The sequence below is a fragment of the Podarcis vaucheri genome (assembly GCF_965113315.1).
Source record: "Podarcis vaucheri genome assembly, chromosome: 10".
Taxonomy (NCBI): domain Eukaryota; kingdom Metazoa; phylum Chordata; class Lepidosauria; order Squamata; family Lacertidae; genus Podarcis; species Podarcis vaucheri.
The window spans coordinates 66,530,276-66,547,494 of NC_138748.1; the positions used below are offsets into that span (position 1 = coordinate 66,530,276).

General features: G+C 48.7%; 1 protein-coding gene across 16 annotated transcripts in view; it reads right to left on the minus strand.

Moving 5' to 3' along the window:
* LOC309541425 (endonuclease domain-containing 1 protein-like) overlaps positions 1–17,219 on the minus strand; it is a 157,928-nt gene that overhangs the window by 16,725 nt on the left and 123,984 nt on the right. For 10 of the 16 annotated variants that reach the window (XM_082239274.1, XM_082239285.1, XM_082239286.1 and 7 more), the window contains one exon: positions 1,221–1,452. Coding sequence is in view for 5 of the 16 variants with exons in the window: in XM_082239279.1 (XP_082095405.1) it covers positions 1,225–1,374 (150 nt within the window). In the remaining 11 variants the exon portion in view is untranslated. The remainder of the gene's footprint in view (positions 1–1,220; positions 1,453–17,219) is intronic. The other 6 variants (XM_082239279.1, XM_082239278.1, XM_082239277.1 and 3 more) reach the window with 3 other exon arrangements.

Genomic DNA, 17,219 nt, shown 5'->3' on the forward strand with positions numbered 1-17,219 from the left:
AGTTTCAGGTTAAGAATGGACCTCTGGAACGAATTAAGTTCTTAACCTGAGGTACTACTGTACTGGCTCCGGAACGGTTTTCAAATACGTTCCGCAGTGTTAAAATTGCTTTGGGATGGTTCAACCGAAGCGATTCCTACATCAAAACAAACGAGCGGATCAGATTTTTAAACAGAGGTTTTGAATGGCCACCTGTCAGGTATTACAGTGGTACCTCAGGTTACATACACTTCAGGTTAAAGACTCCGCTAACCCAGAAATAGTGCTTCAGGTTAAGAACTTTGCTTCAGGATGAGAACAGAAATCGTGCAGCGGCAGCAGGAGGCCCCATTAGCTAAAGTGGTGCTTCAGGTTAAGAACAGTTTCAGGTGAAGAACGGACCTTTAGAACGAATTAAGTACTTAACCTGAGGTACCACTGTATTTAGTTGTGATTCCTGCATTGCGGGGGGGGGGGGGGCGGGGTTAGACTAGATGACTCTTGGGGTCCCATCCAACTCTACAGTTCTGAGTCCATGAAGTCATCCAACCAAGTCACTTTCTCGTCTCAAGAGAAGCCTCCAAGTTAAGTTCGCATTCTTCTTCCTGCGTCGCAGCTCTGAGGCCAAATCCTTGGGGTATCACCCTGCCGTTTCCTAGTCCTCAGCCAAGTTTCCCCCTGAACCACAGTCTACATCCTCTCTCTCTTCCCCTGTTGTTTAGTCGTTTAGTCGGGTCCGACTCTTCGTGACCCCCTGGACCAGAGCACGCCAGGCACTTCTGTCCTCCACTGCCTCCTGCAGTTTGGTCAAACTCATGCTGGTAGCTTCGAGAACACTGTCCAACCATCTCGTCCTCTGTTGTCCCCTTCTCCTTGTGCCCTCCATCTTTCCCAACATCAGGGTCTTTTCCAGGGAGTCTTCTCTTCTCATGAGGTGGCCAAAGTCTTGGAGCCTCAGCTTCAGGATCTGTCCTTCCAGTGAGCACTCAGGGCTGATTTCCTTCAGAATGGAGAGGTTTGATCTTCTTGCAGTCCATGGGACTCTCAAGAGTCTCCTCCAGCACCAGGATTCAAAAGCATCCATTCTTCGGCGATCAGCCTTCTTTATGGTCCAGCTCTCACTTCCATACATTCCTACTGGGAAAACCATGGCTTTAACTATATGGACCTACTCCCTCTCCCCCTACTCACACCCAAATTCAGGGTCTCTTCAACACCCTAATCACACAGCTTTTGCCAACCTGCCTTCCCGGCTGGGGCTGACGTGAACTGGAGTCCAAACATCTGGAGCGCATCCGCTTGGCAAAGGCCGCTGTGACCAGTGAACCACTGGTGCCCTCCTGAAACGAATCCTGCGCAGAAGATCCCCAAGAAGGGGGGGAAAAACCCCCACATCTTTCTCGGTAGCAGCTGGCTTCTTAGCAGCGTTGCTTCTTTTGGCACACGGCATCCTCACGAGGCGAACATCTGCACCTTAAAATAAAAAGGGATTACTGTTAGTATTAAAAGGATGCCAGTAACATTCCAGCCCTCAGCGCTCATTGCTTTTAATTCACCCTCATTTTTTAATTCAAGCGAGGAAGAGGGAGGGAAGGAACAGCAGGGGGAAGAAAGGAATCAGCCTCTTTAAGAAGAGGATTGGACAAAGGAGAGGGCTATTGATGGCTCCCGGCCACAAGGACTGCGCTATGCTTCCACATTCAGAGGCAGAAATACTTCTGAAAGCCAGTTGCTGGAAACGGCGGGAGGGGAGAGGTCTCTTGTGTTCGAATCCTGCCTGCGGGCCTGATCCTGAAGGCTCCTCGTTTCCTTATGACGGCTGGCAATTCTGTTTCCAAAGGCCAAAGCTGCTTCCTTCCTTTGGGCCTCTGGACGCCCTTAAATAATTCCCAAAGCAGCAGGAATGTCTCGGCTGAGACTGTCTCCAGCCGATCTCTTTCTCTACATGCGGCTTTCCAAAAGGGAAAGGAGGAAATGCAAGCATTCTCTGGGGATCCATCACGCTCTCGTATCTTGGAAGGGATCCCAAGGGGCATCTAGTCCAGCCCTCTGCAATGCCGGAATCTCAGCTAGATCATACATGACAAATGGACACCTGGTAAAGGTAAAGGGACCCCTGACCATTAGGTCCAGTCATGACCGACTCTGGAGTTGCAGCGCTCATCTCGCTTTATTGGCCGAGGCTCATGTGGCCAGCATGACTAAGCAGCTTCTGGCGAATCAGAGCAGCACACGGAAACGCCGTTCACCTTCCCGCCGGAGTGGTACCTATTTATCTGCTTGCACTTTGACCTGCTTTCGAACTGCTAGGTTGGCAGGAGATGGGACTGAGCAACGGGAGCTCACCCCGTTGCAGGGATTCAAACCGCCGACCTTCTGATTGGCAAGTCCTAGGCTCTATGGTTTAACCCACAGTGCTACCCACGTCTGAAACCGGCTTAAATACCTCCAAGGAAGGAGAGCCCACCACCTCACAAGTCCACGTAGTTCTCCTGCTGGTCCTTGCTGAGATGGAAGCTGCAATACTGCTCTCTGGTCACCATAGGGCGCTGAGGGGCAGGGGAGATGGCCAGCAGCGCCCTCTGGTGGCAAATTAGCAGAGCAACAGCAATGCCCCTGAGTCTGGCTGGCGGAGCCCCTAGTTTGGAGTCCTGTGCCTTACGAACCTCTCCAAAACAACTACCCTGAACATCTGATAATTTTATCATGCCAGGGTGGGATCAAATTTCAGTGCCAAAGAGTTACAGGGACGCCAGCAAAGAGTTGCCAATTGTTTAAACATTTGCCTTTAAGCTGGCTGGATGAACGTGAATGAAAAACCTCCATAAAGGGGAGTTCTTGAGATACCGCAGGAAGCATAATTCATCGTTTTTAACAAGCAAAAGCTGCTCCTCCTCCTAGGAGGGAACAGAAAGGATATATCAAAGATGCAACGTTCTCCCCCTAACAGTAGCACGGAGAAACCGAAACAACTTCAAAGAAACCAAGCCGGTCTGTTCCAAAGCTTGCAGAGCCTCCTATCAACTTTTTCTTTCTCCCGCTCCCTTTGCCAATTAAAATTAGTCAAGTGCTTTGACGGATTATCCAGCTCGGGGGCGGATAAACGAAAGGTACCAATTAAAGTGTGCAGTGACACAGCCCTGTGCGCGAGAGACACTTTCTTTAAATAAACACGCCCAATGCATATGCGGGAGAGACCGTCCGGGGGTTTGCAGGAAGGAGAAATGAAATATAATGCAACATGTCCGCATGGAATGATGCACCCACAGCAGAGGGACTGGCCCATGAATAACAACAGCCTTTCGCTGGCCTTAGTTGCACTTTTAAAGAAAAGCTATGAGTCTAGTCTTTATGACAGTAGACGATTCCCCCCAGCCCCAGAAAACAGAAATTCCAACTGTGCAATATCAGTTTTGCACAAAAGAGTGCAATATCAGTTTTGCACAAAAGAGAGTCCGAGGAATGGCCATTCCTACAATGCGTCATTTGCATGTCAAAAGTCCTGGGTTCGATCTCTGGTGAGCTCCGGGACAGTGGTGGAAAACATTTCCAAGCAAGCAAGTTCCGTCGAGACCAGTATCCTGCTCCCAAAGTCCTCCATTCCTCCTTATACCTTTTTCCTAGGTTCTCTTGGCAGGACTTTTCCCCAACGCTTCCTTACAGAAAGGAAGCAATTGCTACTCTGGCCCTCCTACAAGGCTCTCAAAAAGACAACTGCTTTTGCAACATCCCTCTGTTCAACTGGCAGTGATCTTACCCACTGGATTGACCAGAATTGTTGAGCTTTTGTTGGGGAGGATGAGCTTGAAATATTTGATTAGCATTGGGAGAGATTATGTGATACAAGCCTCGGGCCGTTGCACAGAAACCGATCCAGGTTTTCCACCATTTAGGGCAACCGTCTTCTCCCTGTACGTGCTGACCAGTAACTTCTGCTGGAAACTTGATGATTTCATCTAATTTAATAAACTGGAGGCATCCCCCCCCCGCCGCCCCCTTTCCAGGAACATCCTTCATTTGGTGCGGGGGGGGGGGGAGCGTCAAGAAGAAATCCTTTGCCTTGAAAGACTTCTCTAGTGTGAAATTAAGCCAGTTCCCCCCCCCATTTCCAGCTCAAAGAGAAATAGAGAGATTTTCTCACTGAGTGTTTTGATTTGGCTTCTTGTCCCTCATTGATAAATCATACATTATTTTTTTTTTTGCTTTGTTTCCACTGCACTTCGAAAGCATCCAAAGATGTCACAAGCAGTATGTAAGAGGAGATTTTTTCACGCACGTTTGGTGGCATTGTGGAGACAGAGGAGGCCCCTGGCGGGGATTTTGAGCGACAGAGAATCGGCTACGCCGGCGTTCCAGGGACTCCTCTACTCTTAATCCTGTTTGGGTGCCTCAAGCCCAGAGTTGCAAGTGGAAAGACTAAAGGAACTTGCTGGGAAATGTAAAAAAAAAAAATCGCAGGTACAGGATTGCTGATAGAAACTTGTGAAAACAGAGAGGCGCGAGAGAGAAATGTACAAGGTGATGTGCTGTCGGAGGAGCACTTTGCAAATTTCGTAATGTTGAAATTTGAATTCAATTTGAATTCCCTAGCTTTGAACTGATTTTCTCCGTTCATAGGTTATCTTGTTTTAGTTGACCTGAGACTTTTTGCATAAAGAATGTAAATTAATAATAAAGAGAAGGAGAGTCATAATGAATTATGGTGGTACTTTGGGTTACAAACACTTCGGGTTACAGACTCTGCTGACCCGGAAGTAGTACCTCGGGTTAAGAACTTTACCTCAGGATGAAAACAGAAATTGCACAGTGGCGGCAGTGGCGGCAGTAGCGGGAGGCCCCATTAGCTAAAGTGGTACCTCAGGTTAAGAATGGTTTCAGGTTAAGAATGGACCTCTGGAATGAATTAAGTTCATAAGCAGAGGTACCACTGTATATATAGCCATGGACAGTTAGGTTTGGGTCTTTTCCAAAGAAAGAAAGAAAGAAAGAAAGAAAGAAAGAAAGAAAGAAAGAAAGAAAGAAAGAAAGGCTTTTTTTTAGAACAGGCACCCCCAAACTTGGCCCTCCAGTTGTTTTGGGACTACAATTCCCATCATCCCTGACCACTGGTCCTGTTAGCTAGGGATGATGGGAGCTGTAGTCCCAAAACAGCTGGAGGGCCAAGTTTGCGGGTGCCTATTTTAGAAAATAATAATTTTGGACCATTTTTCCTGCAGAAAAGAAAAGAAAAAGGCACACACACACACACACACACACACACACACACACACACACACAGTGGTACCTCAGGTTAAGAACTTAATTCGTTCTGGAGGTCCGTTCTTAACCTGAAACTGTTCTTAACCTGAAGCACCACTTTAGCTAATGGGGCCTCCTGCTGCCGCCGCACGATTTCTGTTCTCATCCTGAAGCAAAGTTCTTAACCCGAGGTAATACTTCTGGGTTAGTGGAGTCTGTAACCTGAAGCATCTGTAACCTGAAGTGTATGTAACCCGAGGTACCACAGTATATATATTATTTTGGACCACTGGGCATACTAACTGGCAACCAGGAATTGGGAGTCAAAACATCAGATCTAAGAGGCCTGCACTAGGTGTGGGGAACTTTGGTCCTTTGGATTTTGCTGAAAGACAACCCCAATCAACCCTGGCCACTGGCCATGCTTGCTGGGGCTGATGGGAGTTGTAGTTCAGCAATATCTAGAGAGTCAAACATTCCCCGGAACTGACCTAGGTGAATGTTAAGGTCTTCTTCACCAGGCACCCAAACAAAAACAGTGAGCCTCCCTGGAATGGGAGTTCTGGGGACAGAGCTTTCTAGTTGAGCTCTCCCATCTCCTGTCACTCCCGTCCTCGCTTCCGCCAGCAAGCAGAGGGGTCTCTAAGGCCCACCCGTCTTGCACGCAGAAGCTCGCAGGCTCAATCCCTGCCATTTCCAGAGAGTGCCTTACATGAAACCTGGAGAGCTGCTGCCTGCCAGAGCGGACAGTCCTAACCTAGGTGGACCAATAGTTCTTGAGTCAGTCTAAAGCCGCTTCCTCTGCTCCTAACTGCCTGGGAGCTGCAGGATCCATCTGGTTTGGTTATGGAATTCAGGGCAAACGTAATTTCCAAAGGAAACTTCCTCCTTCCCCTGCCAGCGCATAAATCTGGCACAGTTTTGGAGACGGAGCATGATGAGGCATGAATAATTTCTCCCTCGGTTTTAGATATATATATATATACAGAACCCAAACTAAAGAATTGTAAAAACAAAACAAATTGTTCAGCAGAAAATCCACACGGACACGCCCTTCCTTTGCATCCTTGTTTTTTTGTGTGTGTGCCCCCCCCCATTTTGTGCCCAAATTTAAGCCTTCCAAAGCATGAGCAGTCAGAGTGACGTAACAGCAGACGGCCCAGAAAGAACAGCGTGTACTTTGCTCATAACACAGCTCGGTTCTCTTGGAAATCCTTCGGCACTCGTTTTGTTTGGCCGGCGTTCCCGGCTGGTGCCGGAGCAGCTCGCGTTTCCACCTTCCTCGCCCAAATCCAAAGGCCTGCCCTCTTGAGGAAAACCCTTGGGCTCTAGATTTAAGGAACAGCTTGAAGCTGACCCCTAAGTGCATGAAGGGGGAGTTCAGGCCTCCCTCCCTTCTCTGCGAACATCAAATGCAGGGGGGGGGCACAGTAGGAATAAGAGAGGCTGACCATCACCAGGGGCAGAAATCTAGGCGCCCGGTCTTCATTCCTTGTTCCAGTGCTCTCACGAGCTGTAGGGTAAGGTAAAGGTAAAGGGACCCCTGACCATTAGGTCCAGTCGTGACCGACTCTGGGGTTGCGGCGCTCATCTCGCTTTATTGGCCAAGGGAGCCGGCGTACAGCTTCCGGGTCATGTGGCCAGCATGACTAAGCCACTTCTGGCGAACCAGAGCAGTGCATGGAAATGCCAATTACCTTCCCGCCAGAGCAGTACCTATTTATCTACTTGGACTTTGACGTGCTTTCGAACTGCTAGGTTGACAGGAGCTGGGACTGAGCAACGGGAGCTCACCCCATCGCGGGGATTCGAACCGCCGACCTTCTGATCGGCAAGCCCTGGGCTCTGTGGTTTAACCCACAGCGCCACCCGCGTTCCAGCTGTAGGGTAGTGGTTCCCAATTAGGAGTCCATGAAACCCACCCAGGGGGTCTGCAGCCCCATCTCTTGTCTCTCCCTCCAACTAAATTTTTGCATGGCCAATATCACAAATATGTTGGAGGGGTTTTTTTCCGCTGGTGGCAGATGACAGTAAGAGCTGTTCGACAGTGGAATTTGCTGCCAAGGAGTGTGGTGGAGTCTCCTACTTTGGAGGTCTTTAAGCAGAGGCTTGACAACCATATGTCAGGAGTGCTCTGATGGTGTTTCCTGCTTGGCAGGGGGTTGGACTCGATGGCCCTTGTGGTCTCTTCCAACTCTATGATTCTATGATTCTATGATTCTATGATTCTATGACAGAAGCTATGACACCATGAGACCGGTGTAAAACCAAATCAAATAAATGTTTTATCACAAAAGAACAAACAAAAAAGCTTGTTGGTGTTTTTCCGGCAGGCAAAGTCAAACTGCAACTTTCCCTCCTTTTGTAGTCATGGTCAGCTGTACCCATCAGCCCAAAGCTTACAGAAACAGTTCTTAAAGGTACAAACATATTTACTGTTTCTTTGCAGAATGAATCCCAACACCCCCTCTCATTCAAACAGAAACAGAAACAAAACAGTACTTTAAATACATACAAAACATATTTATACATCACGCACAACAATCCCTAATTTTGTCACTAGTTGTGCATGTTTCTCAAAAGTTTCTGTTTCTTTGCAGAATGAATCCCAACAAAATATTATGGCCTGTTTTTCTTAGTATACCTAAAATCCTCCGCTTATTTGGGACTACTCCACATTCTGTTCAAAAAATTGCTTTGCAGAGGTAACTACTATAGAGCTTCCTGCAGCCAACTGGAAGCCGGTCCCTGCTCTGCTCCGTGCCGATTTAGCACAGCACAAGGGAGCCGACCGAGCGGGCGCTAGGGGTCCATGGGCCGGTTAAACGGCCCCCATGGGCTGGTTGTGGCCCATGGGCCTTCGGTTGCCGACCCCTGTTTTGGACTCTCCTATTTGGAGGTTTTAAAGCAGAGGTTGGATGGCCATCTGTTATGGATGCTTGAGTTGAGATTCCTGCTTGGAATGGATGGCTCTCAGCGTCCCTGCCAACTCTACCATTCCATCTTCTACCAAAGTGCGGGCAGCACATAACTAAAACAAGCTCCTTTGAACAACTCCACCTGCTCCACAGCAGTGCCCAATGCTCATTCCCTTGCTATGCATGAATCGAAACTATGGTTGCGCAAGCCAAAGACCCCCGGAGGGTCTAACACACACACACACACACACACACACGTCCTGCAATGGGCCCTTTGCACTTTGCCAATCTGCCTTGCCTGAAACCTGCTCGCTGGTGGAAAACAGACAAGCCAGCTTTGAACCCAGCCCAGTTGGCAACGAGCGATGAGAAGGCCCATTAAAAACCATCCGAGCTCACTGAACCACACAGGTCTCTCCGGGACAAACAAAAGGGCCCCCGTCCTCCGTGCGTCCGGGGCTGCTCCGAGGGGCTTTGATGCTGAATTGAGCCCTGGGACCTTTAAAGATGCACAAAACCCCCCAGCAAAGTGCTTCCGATCAATGGCGGTGAAGGCTTGACAGCAGAGGCTTTTGAGACCCCTTGCTATTTCTAAGAGGTGCATAATTAGCACCGGAGCTCTGAAAGGCCCGGGAGCCGTGCGCGGGGATGTTCTCGGGAGAGAGAGCATGGGCAAGGGTTTGCTAATTGGACGGGCCGTGTCTCCGCTGCCAGCAGCATTCAGAAACGGCTGGGCACGGTTGGCGGACATGCCAGTCCACACCTCCCGTACAAAGGCAGGTCTCTCTAGGGCAAGGATGCTAATGCCTCGGAAGCACAGAAAAGCGGGAGAACATGGCGCTGGCAGCAGAAGACAGCTCCCCAGGAGCCTGGGCTCCCTTTTGTTTCCATCTGAGATTTTAAAAAGCTCAAGTTTCTAGCCATCAAGCTTGAGAAGAGCATGCGAGCAACGCTTACTGGGATCTCGGGAGCCAGGGAATAACTTTCCAGTCGCCAAAGCCCAGGGCAGATTCCCATCTCACCCAATGATTAGCTGAAATGGAACAAATTATGCAAAGTAGTAAAAATGCAGAAATGTGCCAATATAATTGCAATTTGCATAATTTGTGCAGGCCACAGTTTTTTAAAAAAATAAATAAAGCACAGGGATTTTTGATCTCCTCCTGGAATACATCGTGGGCAAACGGGAAGGGGGAAACTAAGTTAGCATGTGCTAAACTTCTGTACTGTACTGCGCACACTGAATTCTCAAGAACGAAAGCAAAATTCCTGGGAAAACTCAGTTGGAAGAGCATGAGACAAGAGTTGTGCGTTCGAGGCAACATGTTGGGTAAAAGGTTCCTGCATTGCAGAGGGCTGGACAATTCTATGAAAAAGTGACTGGGCTACAGTGAATTATGGGGTGCAGTTCTCACCCTACCCCAGATTGTACCATTCTGATCTCTAGCAGAGGGGGCTGCAGTTTTGCATGCTGTGTCCCACTACCCCAGTGACTTGAAAACCATCTTTGTACTTGAAAGACTATAGGGAAGCGGGTGGCGCTGTGGGTTAAACCACAGAGCCTAGGACTTGCCGATCAGAAGGTCGGCGGTTTGAATCCCCGCGACGGGGTGAGCTCCTGTTGCTCGGTCCCTGCTCCTGCCAACCTAGCAGTTCGAAAGCACGTCAAAGTACAAGTACAGTGGTGCCTCGCAAGACGAAATTAATTCGTTCCACGAGTTTTGTCGTCTTGCGATTTTTTTTCGTCTTGCGAAGCACGGTGTCGGGAAAGTTTTGGAAAAGCTTCAAAAATCACCAGTCTTTAAAAACTTCAAAAAAGGCTACCACACCGCGTTCTATGAGTTGCTCCTCGAAGTCAAGTCACAACTGTATTAACGGTGTTAAGAAAAAGGAAACAAACTTGCAAGACGTTTCTGTCTTGTGAAGCAAGCCCATAGGGAAAATCGTCTTGCGAAGCAGCTCAAAAAACAAAAAACCCTTTTGTCTAGCGAGTTTTTTGTCTTGCGAGGCATTCGTCTTGCGAGGTACCACTGTAGATAAATAGGTACCGCTCTGGCAGGAAGGTAAACGGCTTTTCTGTGCACTGCTCTGGTTTGCCAGAAGCGGCTTAGTCATGCTGGCCACATGACCCGGAAGCTGTACGCCAGCTCCCTCGGCCAATAAAGCGAGATGAGCGCCGTAACCCCAGAGTCGGCCATGACTGGACCTAATGGTCAGGGGTCCCTTTACCTTTACCTTACTTGAAAGACTAGCCCATTGGGGAGACAACTGACGCAGGGTCCTTCTCCCCGGCTTGCCACCTTCCTATAAACAGGATTTTGTGTGTGTGAAGGATTATTCCTCCACCTGCAAATGGAAGACAAACAACCGCCATTAACACAACGGTGTGCAGAATTCTGACAAACTCACAGCACACCCAGTGCATATAAACGAGGGGTGCTGCTTTCCCCATTACGTAAGTAGAAGTGCTGATGGGACAGTGACTTAGCACATCACTGGAGACCGAAAAATGGGGCGGTTTTGCCTCTGAATGCAAGTTGCTGGGCAATGCACCCAGGTCCTGATCGCAGGCTTCCCTGGGGAATCTGCTCGGCTGATAGATAAGCTTTATTCGCATTAGCCAATGGCCATAGCAACAGTAAAACATTACAGTATACGCAGAAAAGGAAATTTGATATAAAAGCACAATTTAAAGTCCTGAATCAGCCGTCAGTTAGTGGCCCTTATTCTGATCGCCCCTGCTATGAACCTGGAAACATTTGCTGTTATCGGCTCATTTTGATCTGATAGATGAAAGGTCATTGTGGCAGTGGTTGAGTGTCCTGGGATGGTTAGTACGAGTGGGGCGATGATCTCGTTCCTCAGGTCTTTGTAGAGAGTACAGGACAGGAGGACGTGTGCCGCTGTTTCGGTGCTACCATCTCCACAGGGGCAAAGACGTTTCTCAGGCGGGATCTTTTGGAATCGACCCTCAAGTACCGCAGATGGCAAAACATCCAGTCTTGCAAGTGTAAAAGCACGTCCATATTTTGGGATACAGTGGTGCCCCGCAAGACGAATGCCTCGCAAGACGGAAAACTCGCTAGACGAAAGAGTTTTCCGTTTTGGAGGTGCTTCGCAAAACGAATCTCCTATGGGCTTGCTTCACAAGACGACAATGTCTTGCGAGTTCCTGCGGGTTTCCCCCCCTTTCCCCCCCTTTTTCTAAGCCGCTAAGCCGCTTATCAGCTGATCCGATAAGCCGCTAAAAGCCGCTAAAAGCCGCTAATAGCGCTAATCCGTCAATGGGCTTGCTTCGCAAGACGAAAAAACCGCTAGACGAAGAGAATCACAGAACGGATTCTTTTCGTCTTGCGAGGCACCACTGTAATAAGTTTACGCAGATATGGGGCCAGAGAATCAAAATGGAGAGGTGGAAAATGAACATACCAAGGGCAGAATTTCCTTATAGTGGCCAGGTTGTTCTGATGCTCGATATCTTTTAGACGTTGACCAATTAGACTGTTTGCTTTAGTGGGGCCCATAGTGAGTAGGTGTTGTGGGGATAGGACACAAGAGTGAGGTTTTTGATAGACGGTTTTAAGCCAGGCACTTTTATGCATCTACTCGGCTGCTGTGAGAACAGGTTGACGGGCTAACTGGACCTTTAGTGTGATCCAGCAGCCGGTTTTTTTCTTGTGCCCTTAAGTTCATTGGAAAATAAGCTTTAGTTGGGACTCTGGAGAACCTCCAGCAGAGGGAAGTTTCACAGATGTACCAGCACTGCCAGAGTCCTCTGTGCAACACCGTTTGCCATGATGATGCCGACTTCTAAACTCCACATTACTGCAGGCGCACGATTCGCTTAGCATTGTGGGAAAATGCTGTGCTCTAGGAAAGGACGAGTGTTGCACCGAGGGGGGGAAGAAGAGGAAGCTGGGAGGTTTTGACAGACGCTTCCAGGAATGAATGCTCGAGTCACAAGACAGGCAGTATGACTCGGAGCAGGAAGGCTGGCTGCCCACAGACGAGATGTCAAAAATGGGTAACAGGCAAGGATGAGGCCTCTCTTCCCTGCCTGTTGCGAAAGCTGCCCTTCAGCAGCAGCTGGAGAAAAGGGAGGAGGAATTGTGTTGGGGGCAGGCAGAGGAGAAAGATAAGGAGCTCACACATACCCCAAAAGCGTTTTGCAACTGGCAAGGGTCCGATTGCAACCATGGGGAGATCTCTGGATGTCAGGTTTCCACTTAGAGAAGGTTCTGAAATATTTTCCTTGAAGCTTGAATTTGTTTTATTCTGGAACTGTTTGATTGATGCTTTAATTTCAAATTTTTTGAGCTAGTTTTCAGGAAATTCGCCAACACTTTTGACACGGGTTGCCATATGCCCGGGCTTTCCAGGACATTTTTACCGATTTTCGGAAATTCTGCCCGGACGCTATTTCCGACGGGTGCACCCTGGGTACGTCCAGGAAATTCCGGACATGGGGCAGCCCTAAATGCAATGAACGGTAAAAATAAATAAAAATAAATTCCATTGCGAAATAAAAGAAAACAGCACCTAAAACATTCTATTGTGGTGACCGTAACCAAGGTTTAAGGTGACGTTTGGCAATTAGGTGTGTATATATATATATATATATATGCAGGTTTTGGTGTCTTCGGGTGTCTTCCCGTGTAAGAGTCGGGGTGTCTGTGCGACGTTTCGACGAGGTCTCACTCGCACAGACACCCCGACTCTTACACGGGAAGACACCCGAAGACACCAAAACCTGCATTCCTGTACCCGTGAAAATCTACGAAAGCAAATATATATATATATATATATATATATATATATATATATATATATATATATATATATATATATGAGCTTCTAACATTGGTTGGGCATGACTTAATAAACAAGCTGAATCCTAAAAAAGCTGAAAATTCTGAAGCTGAATCTTGAAAAGTCAGGGGTGTTATCATGGAATTGTAGAGCTGGAAGGGACCGCAAGGGTCATCTAGTCCAACCCCCTGGAACACAGGAATCTCAATTAAAGAGTCCAAGACAGATGGCCATTGAACCTCTGCTTAAAAAAATATGACTCCCATGTTCTCATGTCTGGGAGGTGGTCTGTCCTGGGTGGGGTTTCACTTTCCTGGGCTGCAGCTCCTGGATTCATCACTGTCACTGAAAGCTCAGCTGGCCTTCATCATCATCATCATCATTTGAAACTACGTTCAAGGCGGCTTACAACAAGACAAGATTTACACAATTACAAACATAACAGAAGTCATAAACAATAAATAAAACACATCAAAAAGCACACAACCAAATGGAAACCATTTCCAAGTAAATCGTAAGATCTAAAACTAAAGATACAACAATACAGTCATACCTCATGTTACATCCACTTCATGTTACGTTCTTTCAGGTTGTGTCCCGCGGCAACGAAGAAGTACCGGAAAGGGTTACTTCTGGGTTTCGCCGCTCATGCATGCGTAGATGCACAAAATGACATCACGCGCATGCACAGAAGCGGCGGGTCGCAACCTGCGCATGAGCAGTCTCGCCGCTGCGGGTTGCGTACGGGCTTCCGGAACGGATCCTGTTCGCAACCAGAGGTACCACTGTAATATCAATAACAGCCACAGCTCTATCAACACCCTCCGTAAACAATACTCCAGCCCAAGAATCCGTTCAACAGCTTCCGCTTTTGTAGCTGGAGTCAGTCCGCGCTCCACTCTCTCAGGCCAGATGGGAAAGGGCCAGAATGGCAGGGGGAAGGTCTTCCAGGACTCACAGCCAAGATGGTCTCATTTCAAACAACACAGATAAAAACGAAAAACCAGCTGCAGTTCTCGTGAAGCCTGTCAAGCCGCCAACCCCAAACCATGTGGAAAGAGGCAAGGGCAGGGTCCTTCAGGCTCTCAGCTGGCAGTTGCCCTCCTCCAGGTAAACTCCGCGTTAAATGCAAAATCTGCATTGGCAACAACCCAGATGTTTCTCCTCTGGATTCCCTCCTGTGCTAACTACTTTTACGTACAGAGCAGGGAAAGTAGGAGGCCAGCTCAGCTATTCTTCTTAGGCCACGATTGCATCTTCAAGGAAAGACTTCCACCGAGCAGGTGCTTCTGAAGTGTTTTGAAGCTAAGCAGCAGCAGGTGGCGGTAGGTGAATTCAAAATCTTTCCCCCCACTTGCCATTTTCAGACCTGCACATCCAGTTGCGCCCCCCTCCTGTGCTGTGTGTGGGTCTGGGCACGTGAGACTGACGAAAAAGTAGCTGAGCGTAAGGGCTTGCAGAGGTGAAGGTCCCAGCCTTAGGGCTTAAAGTAAAGGTAAAGGGACCCCTGACCATTAGGTCCAGTCGTGACCGACTCTGGGGTTGCGGCGCTCATCTCGCTTTATTGGCCAAGGGAGCTGGCGTACAGCTTCCGAGTCATGTGGTCAGCATGACTAAGCCGCTTCTGGCGAACCAGAGCAGCACACGGAAACGGCGTCTACCTTTCCACTGGAGTGGTACCTATTTATCTACTTGCACTTTGACGTGCTTTTGAACTGCTAGGTTGGCAGGAGCAGGGACCGAGCAACGGGAGCTCACCCCGTCACTGGGATTCGAACCGCCGACCTTCTGATCAGCAAGTCCTAGGCTCTGTGGTTTAACCCAGAGCGCCACGTGTGTCCCTGCCTTAGGGCTTAGTTGCATGTAAAATTTGCATTTTTAGAAACAGAGTGGGAACTGAAACACAGCCACACTTTTGAAATCTGCGCTCCTCTGCGTTTTGCAGTGCAGATCTCCCTCCAAGTAATCTGTGCAGAAACGCACAGGCTGGGGTAAATCATAATATGCCGGGGTTTATATGAGTTGAAATTACATACAAAATGCATTCCATCGGGCAAGACTGCATGCAAAATTTGACAGATCTGCCCAACTGTATTTCAGTATTTTGTTGGAAGCCGCCCAGAGTGGCTGGGGAAACTCAGCCAGATGGGCGGGGTATAAATAATAAATTATTATTATTATTATTATTATTATTACTACTACTACTACTACTACTACTACATTATTATCTCTGAGTGACAACAGGGCAACCACTTAGAAACAGCAAGCAGGGAACGGGGTTAAACCCCTCTGTTTCTTCACCCCAAAATGGCAGCTTTGGGGTGGAAAAACAGGGTGAGTGGTGCTTAACCCCTTTCCTCACCGGCTGTTTCCAAGCTGCAAAGCACCCCAAAGCTCTGCCACAACTTTGTCCCTCCTACAGGTTCAAAATAATGCAATTAAGGATTCAGAAATGCCCCCTCCCACTGCTGCACCCAGCTAAAATCCAACCCCTCAAATCTGACTTTGATTTTTGAGCCGATGTTAAGGCTTGATTACATGCATAGAGGGTTTTTTTTTTGGGGGGGTGTGTGTCACAACTCTCCCCACTAAGCTTATGACTCACAAATCTTGTTGGCTTTCCTCTGCCCAATTTTGTTCAGCAAAGTGAGTTGCTCATTCAAGAGGCATTCACATCTTGACACCAAGGATGAAGGGGGTATACGTGTTCTGCCAGGACCCTGAGATCCAGCGCCGAGGGCCTTCTGGCGGTTCCCTCGCTGCGAGAAATGAGGTTACAGGGAACCAGGCAGAGGGCCTTCTTGGTAGTGGCACCCGCCCTGTGGAACTCCCTCCCACCAGATGTCAAAGAGAACAACAACTACCAGGCTTTTAGAAGACATCTGAAGGCAGCCCTGTTTAGGGAAGCTTTTAATGTTTAACAGACTATTGTAATACTTTGTTGGAAGCCACCCCAGAGTGGCTGGGGATGGGCAGGGTATAAATTATCATCATCATCAATCAATCTTTAGTCACCTTCAGAAACACTGAGCCCCTCCTCCTGTCTGCTGCCACTCCAACCAGTACCCTTTTCACAGAAATGAGAAAAAACTTGTACCGAGTTGCAGCCGAGTCGCCTTGTGGGCAGAGTCTCACATAGCAGGCTCCAGTTTCTTCCATGCAAGCGGAAGGGCCGTCTTAAGCATATCTGGCGCTGTGGTGCAAAGCTCCCTCCCCGTTTCCCAGAGTTTTTTAGGGAGGACGGCACTGCCGCGGGGCTGGAGGAGGCGGGCAGCGAGCTGATGCCAGGAGGTGCCGCATCCAGCCTCCACCTCTTCCCTGGCACCCTCCAGAACTTGGCGCCCTGGCGTCCTGCGCCACTAGCTTCTATGGGTAAGACGCCCCTGGTCAGCCCTTCTTCACAAACATCTAGACTAGGTGGCGGGCAAGCACAGGAACCCAAGGAATGAAGCAACGGGCTACAGAGCTTCCTCAAAAGTCATTCTCGTGTGATTCGTCCTGCCTGTGGATTGCGTACGTGCCGCCAAGGGAGGCGAGAAGCAACCTTGAGAAAACTTGCCTTCTTCCAGAAAACCTGCTGCTGCTGCTTCTAAAGGCTTCTAAAGGCTCAGTGGCAGAAGCTCCTGCGTGCAGAAGGTCTCCGGTTTGATCCCCGGCAACTCCAGGTATAGGATCACAGAATCTAGTCCAATCTCAGCTAAAACATCCATGACAGATGGCCACCAAATCAGCTTAAAGGCCTCCAAGAATCCACCACTTCCTGAGGGAGCCCGTTCCAATGTTGGAAGAGCTCTTGTGGTCAGAAGGTTCCTCCTGACGTTGAGTCGGGAATCTCCTTTCTTGCAACTTGAAGCCATTGGAGCAGGAGAAAACAGGCTCGCTCCATCCTCCCTGTGACAGCTCTTTAGATATTTGTTAAAGATGTCTCAAGACATCTTTAAAAGAGAGGTCCACTATTGTGTGAGAGAAGAGGAGGGGAATATACCTCCCCCACCTTAGACATGGCATATAACCTAAGAGAGTCTACTGGATCAGGGTAAGGATGCGGGTGGCGCTGTGGTCTAAACCACTGAGCCTCTTGGGCTTGCCAATCAGCAGGCTGGAGGTTCAAATCCCCACAACGGAGTGAGCTCTCCCGTTGCTCTGTCCCAGCTCCTGCCAACCTAGCAATTCAAAAGCACGCCAGTGCAAATAGATAAATAGGTACCACTGTGGTAGGAAGGTAAACAGTGTTTCCATGCACTCTGGCTTCCGTCACGGTGTTATGTTGCACCA